Source organism: Passer domesticus, chromosome 3, assembly GCF_036417665.1.
Source record: "Passer domesticus isolate bPasDom1 chromosome 3, bPasDom1.hap1, whole genome shotgun sequence".
NCBI classification, from domain to species: Eukaryota; Metazoa; Chordata; class Aves; order Passeriformes; family Passeridae; genus Passer; species Passer domesticus.
The window spans coordinates 119,096,603-119,121,135 of record NC_087476.1 but is presented as its reverse complement, the minus strand read 5'-3'; the positions used below and the strand labels follow the sequence as shown (position 1 = coordinate 119,121,135).

The following is a 24,533-nucleotide window of genomic DNA, read 5'->3' as shown; positions in this document are numbered from 1 at the left end:
GCTTGAGAACAGAAAACTAAGAAAATCTTCCTGCTGTCCTTCAGCATAGATGGGAACCAACCTACACATATATTCATACATGATAAAGCAGATTACCAGTGACCACTAAAAAACTGAAATGGTGTGTCTCTTTTTATACCAAACCTCCTTGGGTCATGGCAGATCAAAGGATTCCAAGCCAAGGAGCTCCTCTGCTGAAAGGCTCTTTTATCAGAGAGAGGGGCTTTGCCCCAAACACCTGAAATACAGTTGCATTGCCTTTCCTGGTGCAGGTAGTGCTGTGCAGCCACAGTCAGCTTTGTATCCCCGTGAAACAGAGTTTAGAACTGATCTTAAAGATGAGAAAGGCAGCTCACCTTTCCTACTACTTATTCCAGCGTTCAGTTTTTCAAACACACCATTTCTAACTCGGTTCAGAATAAAGGCAGTTTCTCTCATGCAGCCTGAGCACCAAAACACACCAGGCTCCCACTAAAATGCCCAGTGTCCAGCCTGACAGGCAGCATTACAAAAATGCCCAAACCTGAAATGTCCCACACAGCAGGACACACGGCAGAGCTCCTTTGAAAGCTGGCTTTCCTCTGGGACTTATCAGGAGTGCCGATCTAGCTGACCCCCACCCCCCAAGATTTCACATTTGTAATTACCACTGGAAATCTCACACCTCGGGCACAGCCCCGGAGCTGAGACCCAGCTTTCCAATGACAGGGCAGGAGCTGATAGAGTCATCCAGCTCCCGAATGCCAGAGATGTTAATAAATACCACTGTCCTGCTAACCGGCTGGGAAAGAGCCCCTGGAGCAGTGATGATAGCTGCTTCCCTGTGCACAAGGTGATACAGCTGCAGGGATCTCCTTCCAAATTCCTGACTTGCGTTAACCTCTTCCAGCCAGCTCCTACACCCGTGCCCAGCCGATCCACAGAATCCTGCCCATTACCATAGCATGGGTGACAGCCTTCATTTTATAACAGCAACAGCATATCTGGTTTGAATTGCATTTCATTCCTCAGTGTAGCAGGACAAACTCTCCACTGACAGAACCTGCACAAGCTCCATGGCAACGTGTTTCCCACAAACAAGTTTTGGGGTTCTGCCTTTACTTGCAGCGAGCAACTGCAGCCGCGCAACCTGATCCCTTTCCACTGCACAAGTGGCCATGAGAACCAAAACTCCACGCCTAGGTTTAAGATGATAGCAACCACTGATAGTATCGCTCACTTATCATTCCAGGACCGGGTGAACTAAGCATAATAAGAACCTACTGAAACTTAATAAAGGAAACACAACTTGCTAAAGCATTTTTCTCCCCACACCTGTGCCGACATTCTAAGAGCACAAGGACCAGGTATGCTAAACTCCTGGATTATCCTACACTAGCCTTCAGGGCTTCTTTTGATAAAAGAGAGTCTTGATTCACTCCTAGCAATGGCTTCTGCCACATCCTGCTTCTCTTTGGCCCATCAAGGCAAATGGGAGCTGGGATCCCCTGCCAGGTGACCTTTGCAGGTGCAGAAGGAGCCTGTCTGGTCCCTTCAGTGCAGTCCCACAACCTGCACTGGGTTTCACGCCCCAGTGGGACTGGGCTGGAAAATCTGCTTTAATCACCCCACAGCCATCATCAAGTTGAAGAGAGTTTCCTTACAATCATCACTTCAAGGCATTTAAAAGAGGTGGAACATAGGAGTGCCCAGGGAATCAGGTATGATGTGAATTTGCTTTGTCCATAGCATTTTGGGACAGAATTAGGCTGGCTCCTCTCCTCATGTGAAGCTGTCTATCCTCTCCTCATGTGTTGTCTGTCTTAGGAAAGAGATCAGAGAGTTGTCTTCTACTCATTACTGGTTCAGACTTCTCTTTGTGCAAGGCCTGAGCACTTGCTCTGTGTTATTTTAGACAAAACAATATACTTCCAAATGCTTTTTTTGAGGAAAACTCAACATTCACTAGATCTAAACAGTACCTTGCTATGATCTAGCGCAAAGCTAGTAACTGCAAGAACTGTGTAGAAAAGAGGGGTAAATTCAGTGTGTGAAGGACATGAGCAGAAGTTAGAGTAATCTGTGTGGTGCCGATGCTGGTGCAGAGAGCTCTCCTACCCAGAGTAGGAGGGGTGAAACAATTATCAAGGAGTATGTGATTATTTGAAATGCATCTGCTCCTACTTGTTTGTACACCTCCATTGTGAAAGAGGTAAAACGGGTGATAAATCTGTAATTTAAAAAAAATTACATATATTCAGCTCACTTACACTGGGCTTGAGCCTTGCCTAGTGCCACAGAACACTCCCCGTTTCCACCAGAACCTTCCAGCAAGAATGCCCTGAAAATCTTACAACTCCAAAACAATGGCTTTGTGGACATTCTTCCAGCAAAGAGCCACTAATCCGAGGAAAGACCTCTTCTGTGTCAGCAGAGTTAAGCCACTCCCTTTCCATCACACACACACGATATTTTGTATGGTTATTTAGCATTTCATGGACTATCTGGTGCATAATTTACAACATTGCCTGCACCTATGCTCCACCCTGAACAAGATCACTCGCAGCACTCCTTTTCAAGCCTGTGATGTGAGTAAACAGCCACAGGATGGTCTGCTGCAAAACTGCACAGAATTTACTGCACTTTATCTCTTCTGCTGGAGGAAATTGCAGTACTTTAAGGAGAGCACTGCATCTTTTTTAACCTTTTTAAGTCAACTCAGTGCATTCCACTGAAGGGAAAACTCACTTTCTGTGCTTTCAACAATGCGGCTGCTTTCCTCTTTCAGCGTGATGTAAACACACAGATAATGGATTCCTGAAGCAGTGACCCTGAAAATGATAAAATCTGCCTTCTTTAGACTGCTAACTAAACCAGCAAAGAAAGAGGCATGAGCCAGGTTTTTCTTCATGCCACAAACTTAGTTCTTTGCAGCACAAGTACCACAGCCTAAGATCTGACAGATGTCCAAGATAAAGCCTGTAACGAATTCCCTCGTGTGCAAGTTTGGAGCCTGGATTTTCCATGCCTTGTCCCAGGAATTTGCATGTTCACAGAGTTTAGGATGCTGTCATTTTGCCTCACTACATGCAGTGTGCAGCCGTTGCTGTGAGCCAGTTTACAAAATAAACCAAATGCTATGAATGAAAGATTTTTTTTTTCCCTCCCTCCTTAAGCCAACAAATAGGAACATTCTTTGCACTAACCAGGCTCTTGCCCCTCTCTGACAGGAACCACAGACCACACTTGCAGCACAGACCAGAGTAAATTGAGAAACATGCACAGAAGGGCAGCACTTCACTGTACTCAGGCTGCTCTGGGACTATCTCCAGAGTCACATGGATCCAGAGGAGGAGGTTTAGTTTCAGTGAAGAATTCTTTTTTTTTTATTTTGCAACTGCAGTCCCGGAGTTCATTCATTATTGGGTCGTGTCTTCCACAGAGAAACAGCAGAGCTTGTTTTACCCTGCCTGAGGCATGGAGCTGCTGGGCACCATCCTCCCCCCTGCACTGGGGGTTTGCAGCCCGGGCCGAGGCCTACCCTCCCTGCAGAGAGCACACGGCACCCCCAAAAACCCCTCTGGTTCTCACACAGACAGGGAGTTTAAGGGGAAAATATTAAAGAACATTCTCCCTGTCTAAAAGCAAAGAACACTGGGAATGTTAAAGTACACGAGTGCTTTCTCAGATATCTATAGAGTGAGCAAACTAATTCGTTAGGGAATTATGCAACTTCTTCATTTGAAGAAGTGAAGCCACCCGCCTTTGCAGGAGGTACACAGGGGTTGGAAAGGGCCCTTGCACTGCAAACTGCACCCAAACACAGCTAGGATTTATGAGTGATGGCCAGTTTTAACTGTACTTTATTTAAGGGTAAAATAAATAGAAGATTGCTTCCTCACTCTCCCCCTTATTGTTCTAAGAGACGTGGTCTGCCTTAGTCCTCATTGCAAGGTTGAGTGGCTCAGAGGCTGGACCCCGTGTAAGGTTCAGGCCACCTTCCGAGTGGGAAAAGCCACGCAGTATCCCTTAAAAGAACTCAGAGCTTTTTCCCACAGCACCACTTTTTTCCTCTCTCACTAACACCTTGGTGCAAAGAGAATAAGCCCCGACTAACATGTTTACAAGGATCATAGCACGACAACACCTCCAAAAAACCCGCACAGGCTTACCTTGTAACTGCTTGAATCGTCCTTCTAACTGGTTATAGTTATACGGCACCTGAGCTGCATATCCTGGGGACAACGGCCCGGGCATACTGGTTGATTTTTGTAATTCCATTTACAGGTAGCGCAGGGATACGATGAACTGCAGCATAAAGGAACCACAAGTTTCTTTACCACACATCCAGGTAAATCCCAGCTTCCTCCAGTAGTTTGGCGTCAGTCCCTAGCGAAAACGCTCCCCCCTGAGCCCTAAGTAAATAACAGCTTCGGTTCAAAATCCAGCAGTGTGGCTTGGCGGTAAGCTCTCTGTAATGGATTCAAACGTAAAGCACCAGGAGGGTGGTTTTTTTGGGTTTTTTCCCCCCAGTTCCACAACAGGCAGCTCTCAAGTGCTTGAATCTGGTTCAAATGCTCGTCTGGCTCTGACGAAACCAAGTGAAATAAAAGCAAGCGTGCGATTCAGGCCGAAGTAAAGGCAGCATGGAGCCACGCGCTGCCGCCCTGGCCGGCGCTCCCAGGAGCCGCGCACACCTCAGACCTTTCTGCTGGTTTGTAATATAAACAGCAGCCGCCCGGGCGCAGGCTGATGTCACTCGATTACCATACGGCACGGTGCAGGAAAGGAAGGCTGTACCAAGGGCGAAGGGGCGGCGGAGCAGGGGAAGAGCGGCCCGGCTCATGCAACGCCCCAGCGAGTCCTTCCGCCGCGCCCGGGAGCGGCTGCCCGCGGGGTCCCGGCCCCGCGCTGCCGGCACCGCCGCCGCGCACGGTGGTACCTTCCCGAGAGAAGCAGCTGGAATTACAACCTTTTGTTAGGAGCCTCATGTAACGGAAAAGTCTCAGATTACTATCACTTGAAAAGGAGAGCACTTTTCTTTATTTATCTGCGGGGCTGTCGGCTTGCAGAAGCACCACACGCACACAGAAGCGCTCATTCACTATTTAGCACCAGCCGAGGAGGGGACGCGGGGAGATGTACGCTCCAGCACACCGGGAACAAACGAAAGCTTTGTCGAAAGGTTCTTTAAACAGGCAATTCCTGTCACTTCGGTTTATGTTACTTGACGATATTGAGGATTTTGACATGCCCTGTGCATGTGGCTCCTTGCCCAGTTATCAGTGTGCTGGGTATTACTGCAAGATTAATGGGCTGTGCGCTGAAGGGGAGGGCTCTAAAGTAAATAAGGATGCCTCGCCGAGCTCTGACTGGCACTTCAATACCCTGCCGAAATACAAACGTGCACAGCAGCAGCAGCAGCTGGGCTTGGCCCTGGAAGTCAGTTCCTGCAGATGGTATTAGATACAGGATGTCAGTTTTCCCTCAGGGACATGAGCTCCCAGCCTTCACTTAGTTGTAAGTGAAATTAAAAGGTCAATTCCACATTCATAGTCTCAGTATAACATTTGCCTGTTCATTTTTAAAACTGCTGATAATGTTCACACAAATGTTTTCTCTTTTCTTTTTGCATTTCCAAATTCCTTTCCACTGGAATCCATGTTCTCTCCTCCTCCCACTCCATCCCTTCATTAAACATTTCAAAATGTTGCCTTTGTTTTGATACCGTCATTTCACAAGGTTTAAGTCATATAGTAATTTCTGTGAGGACAATTTCTGTGGGAGAAGCTCAGCCCACTCCCTTACTCACTGCAGCCCAAGGTCCTGCTTGGTGCAAGGTGGAAATTCAACCAGCCATTACCAGCACACCAGGGAACAAATGTGCACGAAGTCCAACCGTGAACACTGCCAGTTCAGGGAGAAGTGATGGAAGTCGACACCTCTCAGCTGAAGCTGGGGTTTCCAAAAACACATGGACTGTTGAAAATGTCTAGCATGCTGCTCCTGAGGTCATAAATGCATTTAAAATATTTATGGCTTTCAACTATACTGTTTTACTTAAAGCACCACCATAGCTCTAGTCCAGAGTTACTTACATTGATAGAGAAAGGCTTTTACTGGGCTATTTCAGTGCATCCCTTTATTTCAGTATAGCTGTATTTAGACAAGACTCCTGTACTACAGCACACCTCCAGCAGAGCCTAAAGCATTTCTGAAAGCTGGCCTTCAACCCCTTCAGCACTACCCCACCTGGTCACAAAGGACTCCTGAGCTGCCCCAGACAGGTTTGACAGTAAAAGGGAGGAAAGTGGCCGTGTATGGGACCAGGCCCTGCAGGCTCACACCCTAAAAACATGTCTGGAAGGCGTCAGGGAGACCTGAGGAAGCACCTGCAGCTGCAGCCCCAGCAGGCAGGATGCTGCTCTCCAGACAACAATGGGCTGATGTGGCAGGCTCCTGCTAAACCCTCCCCTGGTAATCTTTGTGCAGCCAGCTGTCCCTCCAGCACACAGGCACCCACACGCCAGCCCTGGCCATGGGGTTTCTAGGGAAGAAGGGCAGCACAAAATACCAAGGGCACCCAAATTCCCAGGAGCAGAGCTGGGTGAGCTGAGCTGTTAACACAGCAAGGTGAACTCTGCCTAGCTGGAGGAGCACGTTTTGCCCAGCACACAAGTACAGGCTTATTTCCATCACAGATATTTCTCCTGCAGCTTCCTACCAAGAGCAGCTTTTGCCTGCCATGCCTGACCTACGTTATAATTAAATGCAAACCCTTCCCCTGAAGAGCAGGCAGGCAGCCAGGCCCTACCTGCAGGCATATCAACTCATTCTGTCCCACCTTGAGCAAACAGGTGTTGCTATGTGAGCTCAGAAGGTAAAACTAAAGTCCAAGTGACTGACGGGGAAACTGGAGCATTTTTAACACCATGAAGGCCATAAGTCAGGAACTTTTCCCCAGCTGAAAGCTTTCCCAAAACCTTTGGCAGGCAATGCATTAATGCACGTGGTGATTATTAAAAATTTTAAGAAGTAAACTATTACAAAAGGAAAACATTAAAACCTAAAAATAATTATTTAAGCTTAGGCCCATATAAAGCACAGAGTGGCCTTACCCACCCCATCATGAAACATTAACAACACACACACATATTTCCATTTCAGCTTGTCCCCTGTGGGACAACTGAAGCTGGCAAGCTTCAGGAGATACTGAACAAAATTTGGGGTTTGATATTTTTTGATATTTTTTTTGATATTTTTTTTGTCCCTGTCCTCTCTCTGTCCCTCCCAATTGTGACCTGCCCAGTAGCACTAAACACTACCTTAAAGGGAGGGAATTGCAGCAGTTATGGAGCAATGCAAGCTACACAGTGAGTAGGGGGGAAAGCTAAAGGAAAAGGGAAGAACTTGTGCTTGAACTGAGCTTATTTTGTTCAAGGTCTGATAAACAGAGACACCTGACGTGTTGTCAGCAGCATTTGCTGTGAATATCTGACCTCATTTGAGCTTCCATCCAGGTTGGCATTTGGGCAGAACAACGTGCCCCCCAGCAGCAGATGTGACAGACTTTACTGATGATGGTTCAGCTCCTGGGGCTGGCTCTGGTGCCAGGCTCAGCTGCCACGACCTTCCTGCTGCTTTGCTGGGTACTGCCGTACATCTTAAAGGCTCTGCTGAACAGGTGGGTGGGAATTCAGTGGAAAGAGCAAAGCAAAATGGGGACATGTCTGTGTTTGTGAAATGCTACACTGTATGTAGCAAGGCTGCTTCCCAGTGGGCACGCTGCCAGCTCCCGTTTGGTGTGAGTCACACCAAGCCTAATCCATTGGGCTGCTGCTGACTGCAAATGAGTGAACCTGAGCCGTTTTCTGCTGCCATGTGGAGATGCAGCGGATCGATCACAAGGCTCTGCATGCACAAAGCCCTTTGTGACACCCCAGTTCTACTCGTTTTCCCTGTTTATCTTTAATTGACTAGGTCCTTGACAACACTAATTAGATAATATGTTATGGAGGGGATTGAATGCTTTAAAGCCATAGATAGCTTTGGAGCACTGGGCCAAGTGCAACTTATCACATCAACACAGCTGGAAATTGTCCGTGCTGTAATTCATTAGTGATTACAGTAGTGGAGGAAAAGGAGGACCAGATCATATATTAAGCTTAGCATATTGAGGAGGGAGTGTGCTGGGTTTTGGGGGTTTTTTTTGTTCTCTAAATTTTGCTCTCAATTTATTCCCTATAACTATGGAATAACTATTTTTGCTGGCACAGTTTGAATTGTCCCAGTCTCACAGCACACGCCAGGTGATGCTGGCTTGTGTTTATTCAGAGTGAATAAAACACAAGTGATTATCCACTTAGCCATAATGCAGAGTGTCCTAGCTGACATGATCAGAGCTTTGCAAAGCCTCAAGGAGAATGAGAAGTTGATTACAGTAATATTATGAATGTACAAATGGCATTTAGAAACAGCTGCTTACCCCAGAACACAAAGGGGTCTCTCCTGGGCTCTGTCTTTACATGGTTCTGAAAAATGCTGCTGAAATGAAGAGGTTCTGACACAAAGGAAAAAAAACCTAGAGTTTCTAAGGAAGAAACTAATGTTAGATCCAGCAAAAGTGCCTTCCAAATTCCTAATTATCAATGTTTCTAAGCCAGAGCTTACAATAATTATGAGTCTGGTTAATCATCACCCTTGTCTTTTCTCTTTACTCTTTCTTGCTCTTGTAAATTCTCTAGTTGGTGGCTAACTAGGGAAAAAAAAAAAAAAGAAAAGAAAAAAACCACCAAGATAAAAAGGATGATTTATTAAACTAAAATGCCAGAGAAATCACGTAATGTTTTGCTCCTCTCCAAAAGGTGGGTAAAGTTCCTACATATCCCCTAAGTGCTACAGTTAGGAACTGAAAACTCATTATCACACTTATCTCCATTGTCACAGTAAAAACAAAACCTTTCCTTATATATTGGAGCAAGGAGAGATAGGTTTTGCTGAGGATTGTTCTAGAACATCATAGGAAATAGTTATTTTTACCCTATTTGACAATTTGCATAATATGAATCCTGAAGAGTTAGCTAGTTTCCCTCCAGTTTTTTATCTAAGATGCTGGAAGCAGGGAGCAGCAGCCCACACACCAAGCAGAAATGAACTGCCAAGCTCATTATCTCTGCTGCAGGTATTGGAGGGAACAGAACCCTTCAGTTTGTAACCTGCCATGTCCTGCAACTCTTGGTAACTCTCACAAACGCTGGTGAGATGGATACAAGCAAACCAAGAGCTCCTCTTCAGTAACATTTCCATTGCAGAAAGTATCTCAATGTTTCTCTTCAAAGGGGATTTCAGGTCAGTGGCAACTACAATCTCACCGGGTCCTCCCAGTCCCTTCCAGATACGTTCTGTGGCTCACATGGGCTTTGGAGAGCCAATGCAATCCAGAGACAAGGAGAAGAGGCCCATTAAAAAGTAGAATTTTTATTACAGAAGGGTCTGTTTACATGCTTTCCTTTTGCCATGTCTGGGCTGGCCTTCCAGCAGCTTGGCTCTGAGTCCCAGGTACAAACCAGCTTTGGGTTCCAGGTGAATCTCTAGGTTGTGACATCTGAGACCAAAACCTTGGGGAATTTTTTCACAAACCAGGCCAGAATATCAATTTATTACTGAAACTGGGTCAGTTCCACCTGGTTTCAGGTTTCAGTTTACACAAGTCCCAGATTAACAGAAAAGTTGACATGACTTTTGTAACAGCATGTCCTTGCTAACTGCAGGAGTAGAACACCTGCCAGGAAGGACAGCAGGGAAGAGCTACAGGAGGCACTTGCAGAACATTTCAGAAGAAATTACTGTTTCTGTTGGTTTGAATTCCAACCTGTACTGCTTCCCATACTCCATGAACTCACCAACACAGGGAAGTCATCTTTGAAAAGCTGTAACTACACTCCCAGGTATTATTTGTTGCCCATGAAATGCTTGCTCCCTGACACAGATGGAGAGCCCTTACAAAGCCTGTTCAAACCAAGCACACTGCACAGGTACACACTTACACACTCGCTGGCTGTGAAATATTGTCATGAAAACACTTGTTCATTTTCATGCAAAAAGTTCCTTTTTATGGGCTTTGATTAGCTTTTTCAGAAGCTGGGATTATTGTCATTGCCTCTCCCTCCTTTCTCTTCCACCTGAATTGCACCTATGTATGGGAGAGAGACAGAAAAATGCCCACCCTCCCTTTTCTCCCTTTTGCACCATTTTGTGTTTCTTTCTTTTTCTTTTCAGTCTGACCAGGAACACAGATACACTGTTGCTACACCACAATCACTCAGGCATGACAATGCAATGTCTTGCTGCTCTGAGTAAAATGGAAATCGGGTGGAAACAAGCAGCAGAATACAGTGATCTTTAAAAATCTCCACAAGCCAGAGTATGTTCCTATCTGGAAACTGCCACTCTCCACAAAAAAAAAGCATAGTGATCAATTGACAAGTATTAACTGTGTCCAACTCATGAAGTTGTTATTCCAGAGCAACTGACTTCATTTTTACATGATGTATTGAAGAAGTAGTACTTTGTACAAGGGGATGTGCAAGCACTGTCACTTGACACCTCTCTGCCTTCAAGGCTTAATAAAGGAAGAAAAACTTGAAAAAATCCTCACACAACTATACATACAAAGTGGTTGGCAAAAAAATAGTAGTGATTGCCTTGCTCACTAAAAGAGCTCAAAACTGTTAGGGAGAATGCTGAAAACTAAAGAAGTGGAACTTAGAAGTGGATTTTCATCACCCTTTCTACGTGGCTGGTTCTCATCCCCATTCCTGTTCTTTTTGCCTCTTCCCCATCAAGGAAATTCGTCTCCAGGCAATCTGGGTTTATATCTCTCCAGGATGTTACCTCAAGATAAGAATCAAAGCTCTGATCCGAGGGAATGATTTCATCCCTAATCTTTCCCCATTAGAAGAGCTCCAAGGTTAACAGAAATTAGTAAACATGTTTGAATCCTGCACTGAATTTCACTTTGCAGTGTGCTCTGTTAGACATTATTTATACTTCAGGGAGTGCTTTCAGGCAGTATCCCAGCAACAAATAGAAGGAAAAAATGCAAGGCACACTGCAGATTTGGCTGAATAAATAACATAAATACAGAAACATTGCTAGTGAGATGCTAAAGACATGAGACGAGAACATTCTCTTCTGCATACGCATTTTTTGTGGAAAGACTTCTTTTGAATTTCAGACTCATGACTAGGTTTTGAAATTCATCCATGGCTAAGCTCACCCCTGAGAGAAGTCATAATTTAAAAAAAAATATATATTGCCAATATTGGCATGTATTTTCTGTAAAGAAGAAATCCTTTCCTTTAAGATTATTCAGCAAATTATCTAAAAACAATCTCATTATCACAATGAAGGGTCTCATGGTTTCTCTGTATTAAATATCCCTAAAACATTGACTCCAGCAACAAAGAACATTTGTAGCCTTCTCAGTCTTCAGGTTTCCCATGAAGGGCCACCTCTGGTCAGGTTCCCAGCTGGTGTAAGACATCATGGCCACAGAGAAGCCAGGGAGAATCCAGTTTATACCAGGCTGGGAGGTCTCCTCTAAATTGTCAACTTCAGCATATTATCCCAGGCTTAAGACAGTGCCTAGCTCAGCTCTCACTCACTCCACAGAGGGTGTCTCCCAGGGAGCACTTTTCCTTTCCCAGAACAGCTGCTGCAGCCAGAGCTCTTTATCCCCCCTCACAACTCCTGCCCTGCTGATGCTGAGCACTGCCTCCCACTCAGCTCAGTGTTTTGGGGCAGCCAAAAGCAAGTTCCCTGGTGCTCTTACTCTTCACTGATGCCATGGGGATGAATGGATGAGGAATACTGGAGTAGACAGGAGAGCAGTGTGCTGTGCTGCTCTGGGAATGAAGGCAGAACTGCTAATGAAGCTCACTGTGGAAGTCAGTGCAGTGCCATGGTGTTGAAACGCCTGGGTATGACCACGGAGTCTGACGTGCTGCAGGATTACCTTCATGCACAGCTCATGGGTAATATCCCAAAGGCAAATACACCTATGCACACACAGTGAGCACACATGCATCAGCTTTCCATGGGTACAGATAGCTTTTTATATTTAATCTTAAATAGAGCACAGAATTCTCTTGTACCTTATTTTGTTAAATTACTGCATTGCTGTCCAAGCACAGAGTCCTCTGTGCATAAGGACTGGCATATGCCTGGAGCTCTCCTCAAGGAAATATGAGAAGCAGATATGGACCTGTATTCCAGCCCAGGAGCTTAATGCACAGGAATTCCAAGATCCAGGGATCAGTAAACACAGGCTCATGCTGGCAAGACGCTGGGCTCTCCTGTATACGTGTCCAACTCAACAGTGCTTAGTCCTGAAAGGATTTCAGTGGAGACGTAAAATGACGGCAGCACTCAGACTTTCCGGAGTGGGGCTGCCAGAACTCCTATCCTGCTCTGTCCCCAAAGAAACAATAAGCCTCTTTTTCCAGCCCCAGCTCATCCTGCCTGAACAATGCATGCCAGATTACAGTCGTTCACCAGGATGCAACCACTGTCATGCAGCACTCCGTTACCAAGTACTCATAAATCCTGTCCATGGAGCAGACAAGCACACGCAGTACCAGACAATTCCTAAGGTACATTCAGCAGGACTTCTCAGCAGCTTGGCTCTCTACTCAAAAGGCTACACAGGACCAGGGACCTAATCAAACTACCAAGAGCCTGACTTACACCTTGTAGTTTGCAACATGTCTTCTTTGATTCTAAAGAGAGAGAGGGCAAACCCCCAAACCATGCCCAACTGGAAGCAAAGATCGCGTTGTTACAGCAGCAAGATACAAACGACCTGTGCACCAAGCTACATTTTTGATCATCTAATACATTGTTTGCTTCTGCTTGCAAGTTGTTTTATATTTCACAGAGATACTGGCTCTTCTTTTTGGGTCAGTCTGCTGATAATCTTTAAAAATAAACGCACTAAGAACAAAGTATTATTTATTGTCTGGTTTTTGCTATCTGCTTTAGAAGCAGCTCTCCACGGCAACTTTAAAAGCCAACACATTAATGCACAGTGACAGATGGGCTGAGCTTTTCCTTGCTCTCTGATAAGAGCACAGTGTGCATCAGGAGTCCCAGCCAGCACCACAGGTGACATGTGGCAGTACAGCAGCCTCTCTGCTGCCCTGCTCCTTCCCTTCATGCCTGCATGACACACAACACACCAAATGACACTGCTGCTTCTAACTGCCCCTGCACATTCTGGGAAGTTAGAATTGACAGAAGAAATTGTTCCAGAAGTAAAATCCAGAAGGAAAGCATAGGGTGAGGTCAACATTTGGAAAAGCTTTTGTTGAAATAATTCCATCAACTTTTATGTGAGCAAAATAAGATTTTTCAAAATAAACCTTTTCTTGCTCATCAGGGTATGCCTGCATTAGGCCTGTAGCTCCAAACAAACCCATGGGCTGACAACCAGCTCTGCCACACCAGTGCAGAGCAGATTTGACTGCTCTAAGTCTTTTATATCTGTTTAGTCTCAAGTGAATCCTTCACATGCCTTTCCAAGTTGATTTACGAGCATCACTATAATGCTGAGCTCTCCTTTCTTATCACTTGCTGCTATTAAAATTAGTGACTGATTTTTAAGTCCTGGATAGCTCAGGTGCAGGATACTTAGGAAACACCCTGCAAGAGCTTATTTCAGTATGCTCCTTCAAAGCCAAGAACAAATCCAACGTTTGTTCTCTTGAGCTCTAAATTATTGTACTTTGCCCTTTTTTATTGGTTTTAGACCTGAAACTTCATTCTGTATGCTCAGAGTGAAACAGAAATTTTGCAATGAGAGAGATACTTGACAGCAGGGCCAGGCAGGTGCGTGATACCTGGAGAGTACTAGAAGCAGAATCTTCCTTTTCACTTCCTTGTGGGGTTGTTCTGCTGACTTTCTGCACTGCAGCTGTGGGGGGGATGGCTCAACTATCAGGACCACAAGGGACTAATTAGCCTCACATAAGGTAACCAGAATTTTCCCACTGGAAGTTTTCTCTAATTTTTTTTAACCTTATGAAATGGCTATTCCACTACATTAAAAAGAAAAATTTTTCAATAGTGTAACTTCAGGAACCATTTCAATGCTTTTTCCCCTCTGGGAAAATTTAAGGGACTGACATGAATGACAAGCCTATTTTGGGCAACTAAGGAGAGCTGCACAAGAAGTGCAGCCTCCTGGCTTGCCCTGTAAGGCTCATGAACACCGCATTGTGTGCAACACTAGTGAGTGCCCCGACCTACACACGGGCTCTTGGGTGAAGCTGGAAAAGGAACGCACTCCTGCCCACACCAGGAAAGTCCTCTCATTTCATAAACTTTGAAACTGGTTTTAATTCATGGGCCAGAGAGCTGAGTCACAGACCTTCTGGTCACTTGGATGAACCCAGAGGATAAAAGGGCAAAATATAAATGAGCAGAAGAGCGAGTAGCTGTAGCCAAGTTTAATATTGAATTAGCTAACTGAAGGTATGGAAAGTTTTGGAGGTGACAATTCTCACACTACCAGAAACAGCATCTGAGCTGGCAAGCATGGCACTCCTGAACCTCACAGCCCAAAGGCTGAGTGTGAAAAATTCTGCTGAACAACTGAACTGTTTCTTAAGATTTTTGCAAGAGCTTAATGCACCAAGGAGCAGCACAACAAATCCTGTTAGCTAATGGCCCTAGACAGACGAAATCCAACCCTTGAGGATTTGTGAATGAAGAATCTTGCACAAACACGATATCTTTTTGGCTCCTACAGAGCAGGTAGAATTACCTGGTCTTCCAGCAAGACCTTCCAAAGAACCACGGAGAACAAGGACAGGTGAAAGATGATTTCCTACAGTGGGATACCTTACTTGGCGAAGAAAGGATCAGTTACCTTCTTCTCATATCAGTTGCAGAGTGAATTAACTCAACATGAATGGCAACCAATCTGGTTGCATAGCCCTCCAAATCTGGATTCTGATTGAAAGTTGAGTTCCCAGATGATTTCTTGGTTTTAAACCAAAACAACTGTTTGCATTCTGGTTTTCATGGTACACAGACTGCTTTAACAACATCAGTTATCAGCTGCTGTACTAACAAAACTGGTTTTCTCCTATTATTATATCATACTTGCTTTACTTGAGCTTTCCTTCAGGACATTGTTTCAATCACAGATTATTCTGACCACCACCTCCTACCTTTGTTGTTTCAATAGCTCAACATTCTGATGGAATTTTGGGTCCATCAAGATTTTTCCTAGAGTGGAGTATCAGACTTTGGCTACAAACCTCACTTCTTATTTCCTCACTCTTTACCTTACTTTACCTTAAAGGAAGTAAGTTGCACTTCAATTACAGTGAAGTAGAATGAACATGAGGTGGAAGCTCCACCAAAGAGGCACTTCACAGCTTGTGGAAGAGTATGGGAAGAAGATGCCTGCACCCGCAGAGAATACAGAGCCATTAGTCAGGCAGTGCAACATGCCCACAGCTGTTCTACTTTGGAGTACAGCAGCTTGCATCTTGGTGATGAAATTTAAGGAACCAGTGCCTGGTGTTTTCATTTGAAACCTTTCATATTAGGACAAGGGGATGATGATGCATGAACGTTTAATAGACTGGAAGATGTTGATAGTCTCTTGTTATATCTTGTCACTGACACACTGCAAGGGGACAGCCACAGGAACTCTTGAGATACAAGCCACCCATGACCTCTGGAGAGAGAAATGTTATTGTCAGAAGGATGCCCAGTCTTGGAGATGTGGGGAGGTGCCCGTGCCCACAAAGAACCAGCGCTCACCCAAGTCAAGCTGCAGTGCTGTTCAGTCAGTCCAGACCCCAAAGGCAGCACACAACTGCTTCAGAGAGCAGTGAAGCTCACGCAGAGGAAAGTGATGGTGTGACACCCACCCAAAGGCAGGGGGTGCAGAGCCCAGAAGCACCTCCTGACATCCCCCAGCTGACTGGTGTGCACTAGGTTTTCACCCAGGGCTCATTGTGCCCAGTCCTGTGACACACAGCTGAATCAGAGAGCACCTTTCCAGAAAGGGCCTGTCTCCACTGAAAGGGGACAATGACAGAGATTATTGCCAGCACAGCTCCAGGCTGCAGCTGTTAAAGACCTGCCAGTGCCTTTCTGGGGAGATGCAAGGGAAGATCACCCACCAGACAGCATATCTGAAAACATACACTGAACAGTGCCAGGAGTACCACAGCTCAGCCTTTAACCATAACCTTGGATTTGAAATACAAACCTCTCCTCACTCCTCCCTCCCTGCACCATGATTAAGCTTTCAAGCAGTGCTGCAGCAATGCAGGATGCTAAGCCAAGTTTTGGCAGCACACAGCATTCTCAGCAGCAAATGCAGAGAATTACAGGTACGGAAATGTATCAAATTAAAATAACTATGAGTAATGCTTATTCAGAAGAAAAATAAATACACCATACTGTGGAGGAAAATGTTTAAATATCTGAATAGCATCTTCAGCAAAATTATTTGCTTTGACATGGGTATGTGTTTTAGGCTAGCTAAATAATTCAAGTACTTTCCTTATATTACTTCTCCTTGAAATAAGAGTTTCATGTTTATTATTCATTACTCAGGTGGGGACCTCTGCTTGCTATAAAAGTAAGTGGAACAAGCAGCTGCAGTAAGGTGAGATCTGGGACCCAAACATGGCTCATGAGCTTTTTACTAAAAGCATTTCCCACCCAAGGAACAGGATACAACCTACAACCACTCACATGGCAGGAGTAAAACACAGTTTCTTCCTCAAACAAGAGTAAGCTATTAAAATAAAGCAACCCAAGCTGAGATTCATTTTGTCTATCACCACAGGTACCAGCAAGCTCCTTCTGACCCCACTCAGCACAGCCCTGCCCAGGGAAGGCATTTCCCCTATCATTCCAATGCACACTGTGATGGGAACTGCTGTAATTAAAAGCAGCAAAATTTAACACACGTCCCCTCCCTGTGAGCAATTCCATTAAGTCAATAGCATTACTATCCCCAGGAAGAGTTATGTGATCTACTCTCTGCCCACCTGCATGAACTACTTCATTTCCCTGCTGCTGAGCTCCACACCTGATCCCGGCCTGTGCCTGACACGTAAAGGTGTTTGGCATCCGATGCATCTCCATGGCCGGAGTGGAGAGCAGAAAGGGCATGCTGCACTCCAGCCCCAGCCCCATTGGAATCACAAATGGAGCAGGTGATACTTTTGTCTCAGTGCAGCTGATTTAATAAACCTGTCTCAACACCTTATGAAGTGTCGGGTTTAAAACCATTCCTGGAGCTCGGATTTCACCAGCAGAATGCTCAGCATAGTTTTGAGCTGTTTTCTGTGCCTATCCCACACTGCCAAGGCATTTTGTTCAGAGGTCAGAAAAGTGGGCATTCTACCACAAAAGTCAGGAAATCATTTACAGAATGCATAAAAATTGCTTTGCAGTGCAGTGACTCAGAGCTGAGAGGACATGACATAATCTCTTTGCTCTATAAACAAATGCGGTTAATGTATAGCCTTTAATACGCGAGAATCAAACGCAGACTTGTTTCAAATGAGAAAAGATCCAATCCAGTTTCATTTCTCTGCTGATGACAGTGGAATTCAGCAGAAGACAGCAAGTATTTCAGAAAGAATGTACAGTCCCATCATTCACTACTGCATGACAACTACCTCCACCTACCACATTCCTCTTTCCAGGACTAGTGAGATGTTTTGCACACTTCCAGAGGGAGGTATTTTGAAGGAGAGCTTTGTTACCCATCTTGTTTTTTTCCTAAACCCAATGCTTACCAGCCAGGGCCTTGATGCGGGAGCGCTCAAAGAGCCGAGCAGAACTGTTCTCATTGTCCCAGTCGTCGACATCCCAGCGGTTGTTGACATCGCTGTACTGCTGTTGGATTTCAATGTTGTCGTAATCTGTCGCTACCGTCGTCGTCATCCTGAGTCTTCTCCTTAGCCTCTCCTCACCATCAGATTCTTCCTAAAACCCTCTGTCAAAGAAAAACACATGAGAAATAATAATTTATATGGTGCTCAGATACTGGAAGAAAGTTGTAAGGTCAAGCTCAGGAGTTTTGGTTTCAAAAATCAGTGACTTTTACTTGAAAACAAGCTCAAGAACAGGAGATACCAACCACTCCTTCCGAGAACAAATATTCTCAAAAAATTAAGTGTTTTACCAAGGCACAGCTTTGCTGCATACACACAACCAGGACTGTCATGTTCAGCTCCACAAAGCAGAACATGGATGGAATAGTGCAGCAAAACACTTCCACAACTGTCATTTTCAAAAGCAAGCCATCGGCTTTAGAGATCTGCAAGTGTTGGTTAAAGCATATGGAGCTGTAGATAACTTGGCTAAGAAAAACCTCAAGCACAACGATGACCTCCATAATGGTGTGAATAATTGATGGGGAAAAAAAATAAAGATTCTCAAGAAGCCACATAAGCATTTGACAAGCAAAAGCCTTTTAACATGTGTCTTAAGAAATGTTTCTGTCTCCACATGCAAATACTGACTTTGCAACTGGTCCTGGCAATTTATTTATGAACTAATCCAGCTAAAACCAACTAAATGATGCATTACTTTGAACTCTCCACAGGAACAACATGGCACCCACCAACGCAACCCTTGGGGTTAGGTTCTCCTCTTTCAGGATGCTGTTTGCATATTTATTCTGTTTTCTGATTAGGATTTCCATGTATTTACCGGTACTAGATATAAGAGAGGCAGACAGCTCTGGAGGAGGAGGGATGTTACACACAGCTGTGGGAACAGTGCTGAGAATCCTCTTCGCCCTTCAGTGCTCAGCGAGACCCCAAGGAGCACAGGGTGCTCCTCATACACACAGAAACACACACATCACCTCTGCAAAACGCAATAATTCACAGAAATGCAGTTAAATACAGGGGCAAGGGGGAGCCAGGGGGCCTGGGCGGGGAAGCGTGCTCCCCTCACGGAGCCCCGCCCGGGGCTTCTCTTGTCTTTTCTATCTTTAATGTCACTTTCTTATTTTGAAATAAAATCGAGAAAAATTAAAAAGAGGGAAAAAAAAAGGAAAATAAAAAAGAAGAAGAAAAAGAAGGATCAGCCGGCAGCCCGGAGGCAGGCGGGGCCGGGGCCGCCCCTCAGGGCGAGGCCGAGCCCGCCCTCACGCCGGGGCCGGGGCTGCCCTCACGGCCCTCCCCGCCCGCCGCGCTGGCGCCACCTGCCGGCCCGGCCCCTCCGGCATGTCGCGACATCAGTGCACCTCGCCCGCGACAGACGGCCTGGCTGCCCGGGCTCACCAGCGGCGTTCATTCCCGTCCGGGCCGGGATACGGAGCCGGCTGCTTGGCCCCCGTCCCCAGGCCGGGGCAGGTCCGTCCCGTGGCGCCGCGCGGACAAGTCGCGGTGTCTGGCGCAGAAATGGGAGCCGCGCTGGGGCTGTTACATAAGGAGCTGTTACCGAAGGCTGAGCGCGAGTGCTCAACCTTCACCAAAGGTGGGAAGGAATCGCTTCGGTCATGGGAAGCTGCCAACAGAGCGAGGGAACGCGAGGAGAACTGGCTCTGGGGAAGGTCGTGGGGACGATGCTCCCGCGGCGCATCCCGCAGGAGCCGGGCATGGATCAGCCGCTCCGGCCGGATCCTGCCGCTAGGAACAAACAAAAGCATGGAGCAAAGACGGGGGGAAGGATTAAATCCCACTCGCCGCGTTTCTGCTCAGCACTCACCAGCTGATCCTCACTGAGCATCAGGCCTAGACAAAAACCGCCCATTGATCCCTGTACACAAGCTGCAATCAGGGTTAATTCCAATTAAATCCACGGAGCAGCCAGGATATAAACAACGAGTGGGGACAGGCTGGTTGACAGCATCATTTTCCATCTTTTCTATATTCACCAGTGCTCAAGGAAGAGCTGCAGCTCCAACCATAAAAATCAGTGAACCCAAAATCTGGACGCAGTGACATGTAATTTAATATAGATGGAACAAGCCATGGGATTTAATTTATTTCTGTGTCACTGCTGTTTAGAAACACACACAACCTGATCCAGACTAAATTCAACTCTAACTTGTGCTTTATCACTTCTTCCATCCTGAGCATCACACAAGCAAAATCTATCCCAGATAAAGCTAAATTGGGCATGAAATGGCCTGTTATCCCACACCTATAGGGCCAGAAAACCTGCATCCTTGTTCTGATTCTAATAAAAGCAGCATCTCGCTCCCTGACATCAGGCTCCTTTTCTGGGATGCAGCTCCCACCACAGGGACAGCAGAGCAGGAAAAAGCTGCAGGGATAAAAATAAGCACCTTTGCAGCAAAGGAAGGTGAGGAGAACACAGCGGAATCCTGATTCCAGATCCAGCTACACAGAGTGTGGCCACCGCCCTCAGCCTCTGCTGGAAAACAGCTTTTCTTGAGTCCTGCTGCAGCTCTGATCCAGCACAACCCACTGGTGCCTCTGGGAACGGGGAGGGAAGATAAACACGGGTCCTGGCAGAAACCTGCAGGCTCCTGACTGCAGGGATGGAGGTCCTGCAGCTGGGACGAGCTGCAGCAGCACATCTTGTGTCTGCGTTAATGGTGTCCCGATCTGACATGAGCAGCACCAGCAACTGCCCAGGGAGCAACGGGAAAATGGTTTGGAATTTTCCTGGAGCTCTTAATGCAGCCGAGTTCACTGATAATAACCTTGGATGTAATCCACCTGTGAAATCAGCCCTGCCATTGAAGGACCATGCTGAAAACCCTCTGTGTGTGTGTGCAGCACACACAGACATGTAACACATATATTTACAGATTTAGTTTAAGCCTCTGTGTGAAGCACCCACCAACATCCACAAAGGGATAACCACGGAGCACAGGGACAGGGGGAAGCCCATTTCCCTGCAGGAACAACCTTTGTTACTTAAACATCCTGGCCTGGCTTTAAGCTGAGATACCCCTCTAATAAAGGAATGATGTTTTCTGCAGAGAGCCAGAATTTCAGCTGCTGCCATCCCAAGAAGCATCCTGCAAGCCAACCCACTCTCAGGACTGGGTAAACACACTGGGAACAAGAAATGGCAGGCTACAGCTCCTTTACTATGCACAATTCAGACTCACTCGAGGATGACATATAGCACTTAAAGCCAGAGAAAGCAGGCACTGGGGTCTCTCAGTTAATGCACGCCTTCTTAAACTCATCTGCCAGTGCTGCTGCACCTGGCTTGGAGATGTTAGCAGGCAATTCCAGGGATAAACAGGCACAGGGGTGAACTAATAAACAGCATGGAACTGCTCCAGGCCCTGAATCCGCAGGCCCACCACAGAGGGTCAAGAAAAATCCATAAATTCCCGAACCTCTTCCTCATTGATAGAATATAACTCTGTTGCCTTCTGCCATGGATACCATGCTAGATGACCTCATGAGACAAAAGAGATCAAACCATTTCATTTCAAAGCATTCCTTAAAACCTATTGCATAATCTGAGGGCGGGAGGGAGAGGGGGGTGGTTGGCATTGTCTTCAAAAAGAAGAAATAGCTTGAAGAAAAAAAATCAGCTACCAGGAAGAGCATTTTCTCAGGCAGTTTTCAAAGGCCACATCCAGGGGTCAGACCTTTTCTGTTTACTTTCATAAATAGACCAGATTTTGCTCTGTTTGTTTCTCAGATAATAGAAAACAAACAGTTTTATTCAGCCCATCTGAAGAATGAATTAATTTAAAAAAAATTCATTGGCTACTCTTTAATGCAATCATGTAATTCACTAAACAGCTATGACTATGATCCCTGAAATTCTGCCATAACCACACATCTGGAATTACTTCCTAATAGTTACATTTATCTTTAAAGCAAACATTGTTTTTTCAAGAGTTACTATTCTTCCAGGAAACATGCTAAGCTGTAGCTAGATTCATGTTACTCTAACTAAGGATTGTCAAGAGGTTTTTATGGTGCTGTGATTGAAAAAATATAGTTTGAACAGTAATCCCCAAATGGTCTCATGGCTTATGTAAATACTTTTCCCTGGCTAACACATAGCCCCCAACCTATTGCAGCTTTCCTGGAATTAAAGATGAATTGTAAATTCATCTCTAACTCCCACTGATTGTGTGACAGGATTGAGAAGGGAACACAGACACTCCCATCTCCAGGTCACCAGAGCACATGGGTCTGGTGACAAGCACGGACACTACCACTGTGACAAAGAGAATGGTGTCCTGATCCCACAGATCAGATCTGTACCTCCAAGAAACCAAAAGTACACACTGCCTCCTTTCTGGTGGCCCTCTGAAACCAAAGCTGGACAAGCACAGAAAGCAATTCCATCACCCTCTTTGCAGGATGCTTTCCCTCCCAGTCAGTCCTTCCCCCCTACTGATGCCTCAGACCATCTCACCAGTCCAGCTCTCCACTTTAGTGCAATGATTATCACTAAAAAGGGGGAATTTAGATAATATGTAAGCTAACTTTGCATTTATTCTGAGCAACATTCAGCTCCCTCCAAACAGCAGCACAACAGATATTTAATAATTTTTTTAATGTCATTTTAAGCCAGTATTTAAACTGGAGAATGGAAGTGTCTCTGAACTCTCAGGGTCCAGCCACATCTTGTCACCCCAACAGGGTGAGATTCTCACCCTAAGCTTCCACACAGGGAAAGTGGCCTGGTCAGAGTCAATAGGGGCACCTTGGGAGAGGCTCAGGGCTGGATGCCAAAAGAGCATACACATCAAACATCCCCACAGGTCAAACTCTGCAAGGATTTACAAAACACTGTGTAGAAACTCAAGAGTCGTACAGAACCCTCGGATTGAGAAACTCAAGTCCTGAGCATAAAGCTTAGAAAGACTGGAAGATGTATGTCCCAATTCCAGCCATTTCTCAGCCTGAAGCCCAAGGAGGTGTTTCCAGGCTCTCTCCCTGCTCAGCCCCTGGGTTGCTGAACTGCAGCACATTTCCAGGGACAGGAGTTCCCCTGTCCTGACAGGGCAGCACACTCACTTATGTTCTGGCTTTTTGTTTCAGCTGCTGAACCAATCCCAGAATAATAAAGGCAGTAACTGAGCAAGGCTGTAACTCCCTTGACCTCCAATATCCCCTCTCCCAGTCCCATCTCTCCTTCCACAAACAGAACCATACTGTTTCTGCATTTTCCAGCCCAAGAGTGCTCCATGTCTTGTCTTTGCTTCCCTTCACCACTCTGTGGTGCTGACTCCTCTGGCTGTCCATGCTCCACCCTGAAAGGTCACAGCAAAGGGGGGACAGGCTGTGCTACCAAATGCCACAATCAGCCCGTGGGGCACTTCAGGAATGCACAAACAAGGCAAGACTGAAGCCTCTTTATTCCCAATACAGGCTGGAAAAGCATGCGAAGGTCACTAAAATCAGGCAGCTCGTCCTTCACGAGGGAGGTCTGCTTCCCACATCTCAGATAACCCATCACTCCAAAGACCAGGCAGTTAAGAGTGGATTCCGGGCTTTTGTTTTCCTTCTGAGGTCCCCAGGATATCATATTCTAGCTGGGAGATGGGTACATAATTAAATAAGCACTGAAACAGCTTCAGAAAGTGTTTGTGCTGCTCCCTGAAAACAGACACAGCCCCACTGAACTGGAGCCCCCAGCACTCAGCAGGGTGACCAGGGCACACCCAGCACCACATGTCCCACACAGGAAAAGGATTCCAACAACCAAGGGCATCAAGGGCAAAAAGAAACTCAAATCCCTATTTCAAACCTTTCAGTTCCAGCACAGACCATTAAAACCTTCTGGTCTGATACTCTCTACACTTGGAGCAATGAAGTTTCACCCAGTTTTCCATACATCATCCAGAATATCTGGACTCCAACATTTTATCCTGGAGACTCCAGAGTAATTTTATTGATATATGTGGTCCAAATTTGCCCTCTGTAATCTGAGGAAGCTCCTTCCAGCTGAGGATACAACCCAAGGTGTGCCAACATTATTTGAAGAGCCTTCTTAAAACACCAAGAGGGTAGAAGGAGGCTTTGCATGGATTTCATCCAAGGTCAGACACAAAGTAGGACTTGTGGGGTGAGATTCTCTAGGCCTCTGTATTTCCCTATGGAACATTCTAGAACAGATATTGCTTCTGAACCATCCTCTAAAGAAGGCCATGCCCCACAATCAACTATACAAACCATGAGCAGACTAAACCAGAAAAAATCTGGACATATTAGGTAGAAAGTGGCTGGTTTTGGAAAGAAGTGAATAAAGAGGAGTAGAACTGAAGCAGAGCTGTACTTATCACACACAACACTTCAGGGTGGAGAAGGCACCGAATTCCTCCTGGGGCTGCCTTCCTTTTCCCCTCATCACTTGAAGAATGTGAAACACATTTTGCCAGGCTGCTGAGGGGAGGGCTGTGTCTCATAAGGAGTAGCATTCCTGCATCCCTTCTGAAAGAGAAAGTCCACCAGGATCCAGAAGGGTCTGGAGTGACACACAGAGCAGGAACATCCATGAGGGCTGTGACAATAAAATCCACATACTGGGCCCAGAGATCTAAACTCCTTATT

General features: G+C 45.9%; 1 protein-coding gene across 7 annotated transcripts in view; it reads right to left on the bottom strand.

Annotated features, from left to right (window-relative positions):
* SPTBN1 (spectrin beta, non-erythrocytic 1) overlaps positions 1 to 24,533 on the bottom strand; it is a 115,832-nt gene that overhangs the window by 64,088 nt on the left and 27,211 nt on the right. For 5 of the 7 annotated variants that reach the window (XM_064415515.1, XM_064415517.1, XM_064415516.1 and 2 more), the window contains exon 2: positions 17,814 to 18,013. In XM_064415515.1, coding sequence (XP_064271585.1) covers positions 17,814 to 17,961 — 148 coding nt within the window. In that variant the 5' untranslated portion in view covers positions 17,962 to 18,013. Of the gene's footprint in view, positions 1 to 4,151; positions 4,514 to 17,813; positions 18,014 to 19,310; positions 19,423 to 24,533 lie in introns of those variants that run through there. The other 2 variants (XM_064415518.1, XM_064415521.1) reach the window with 2 other exon arrangements.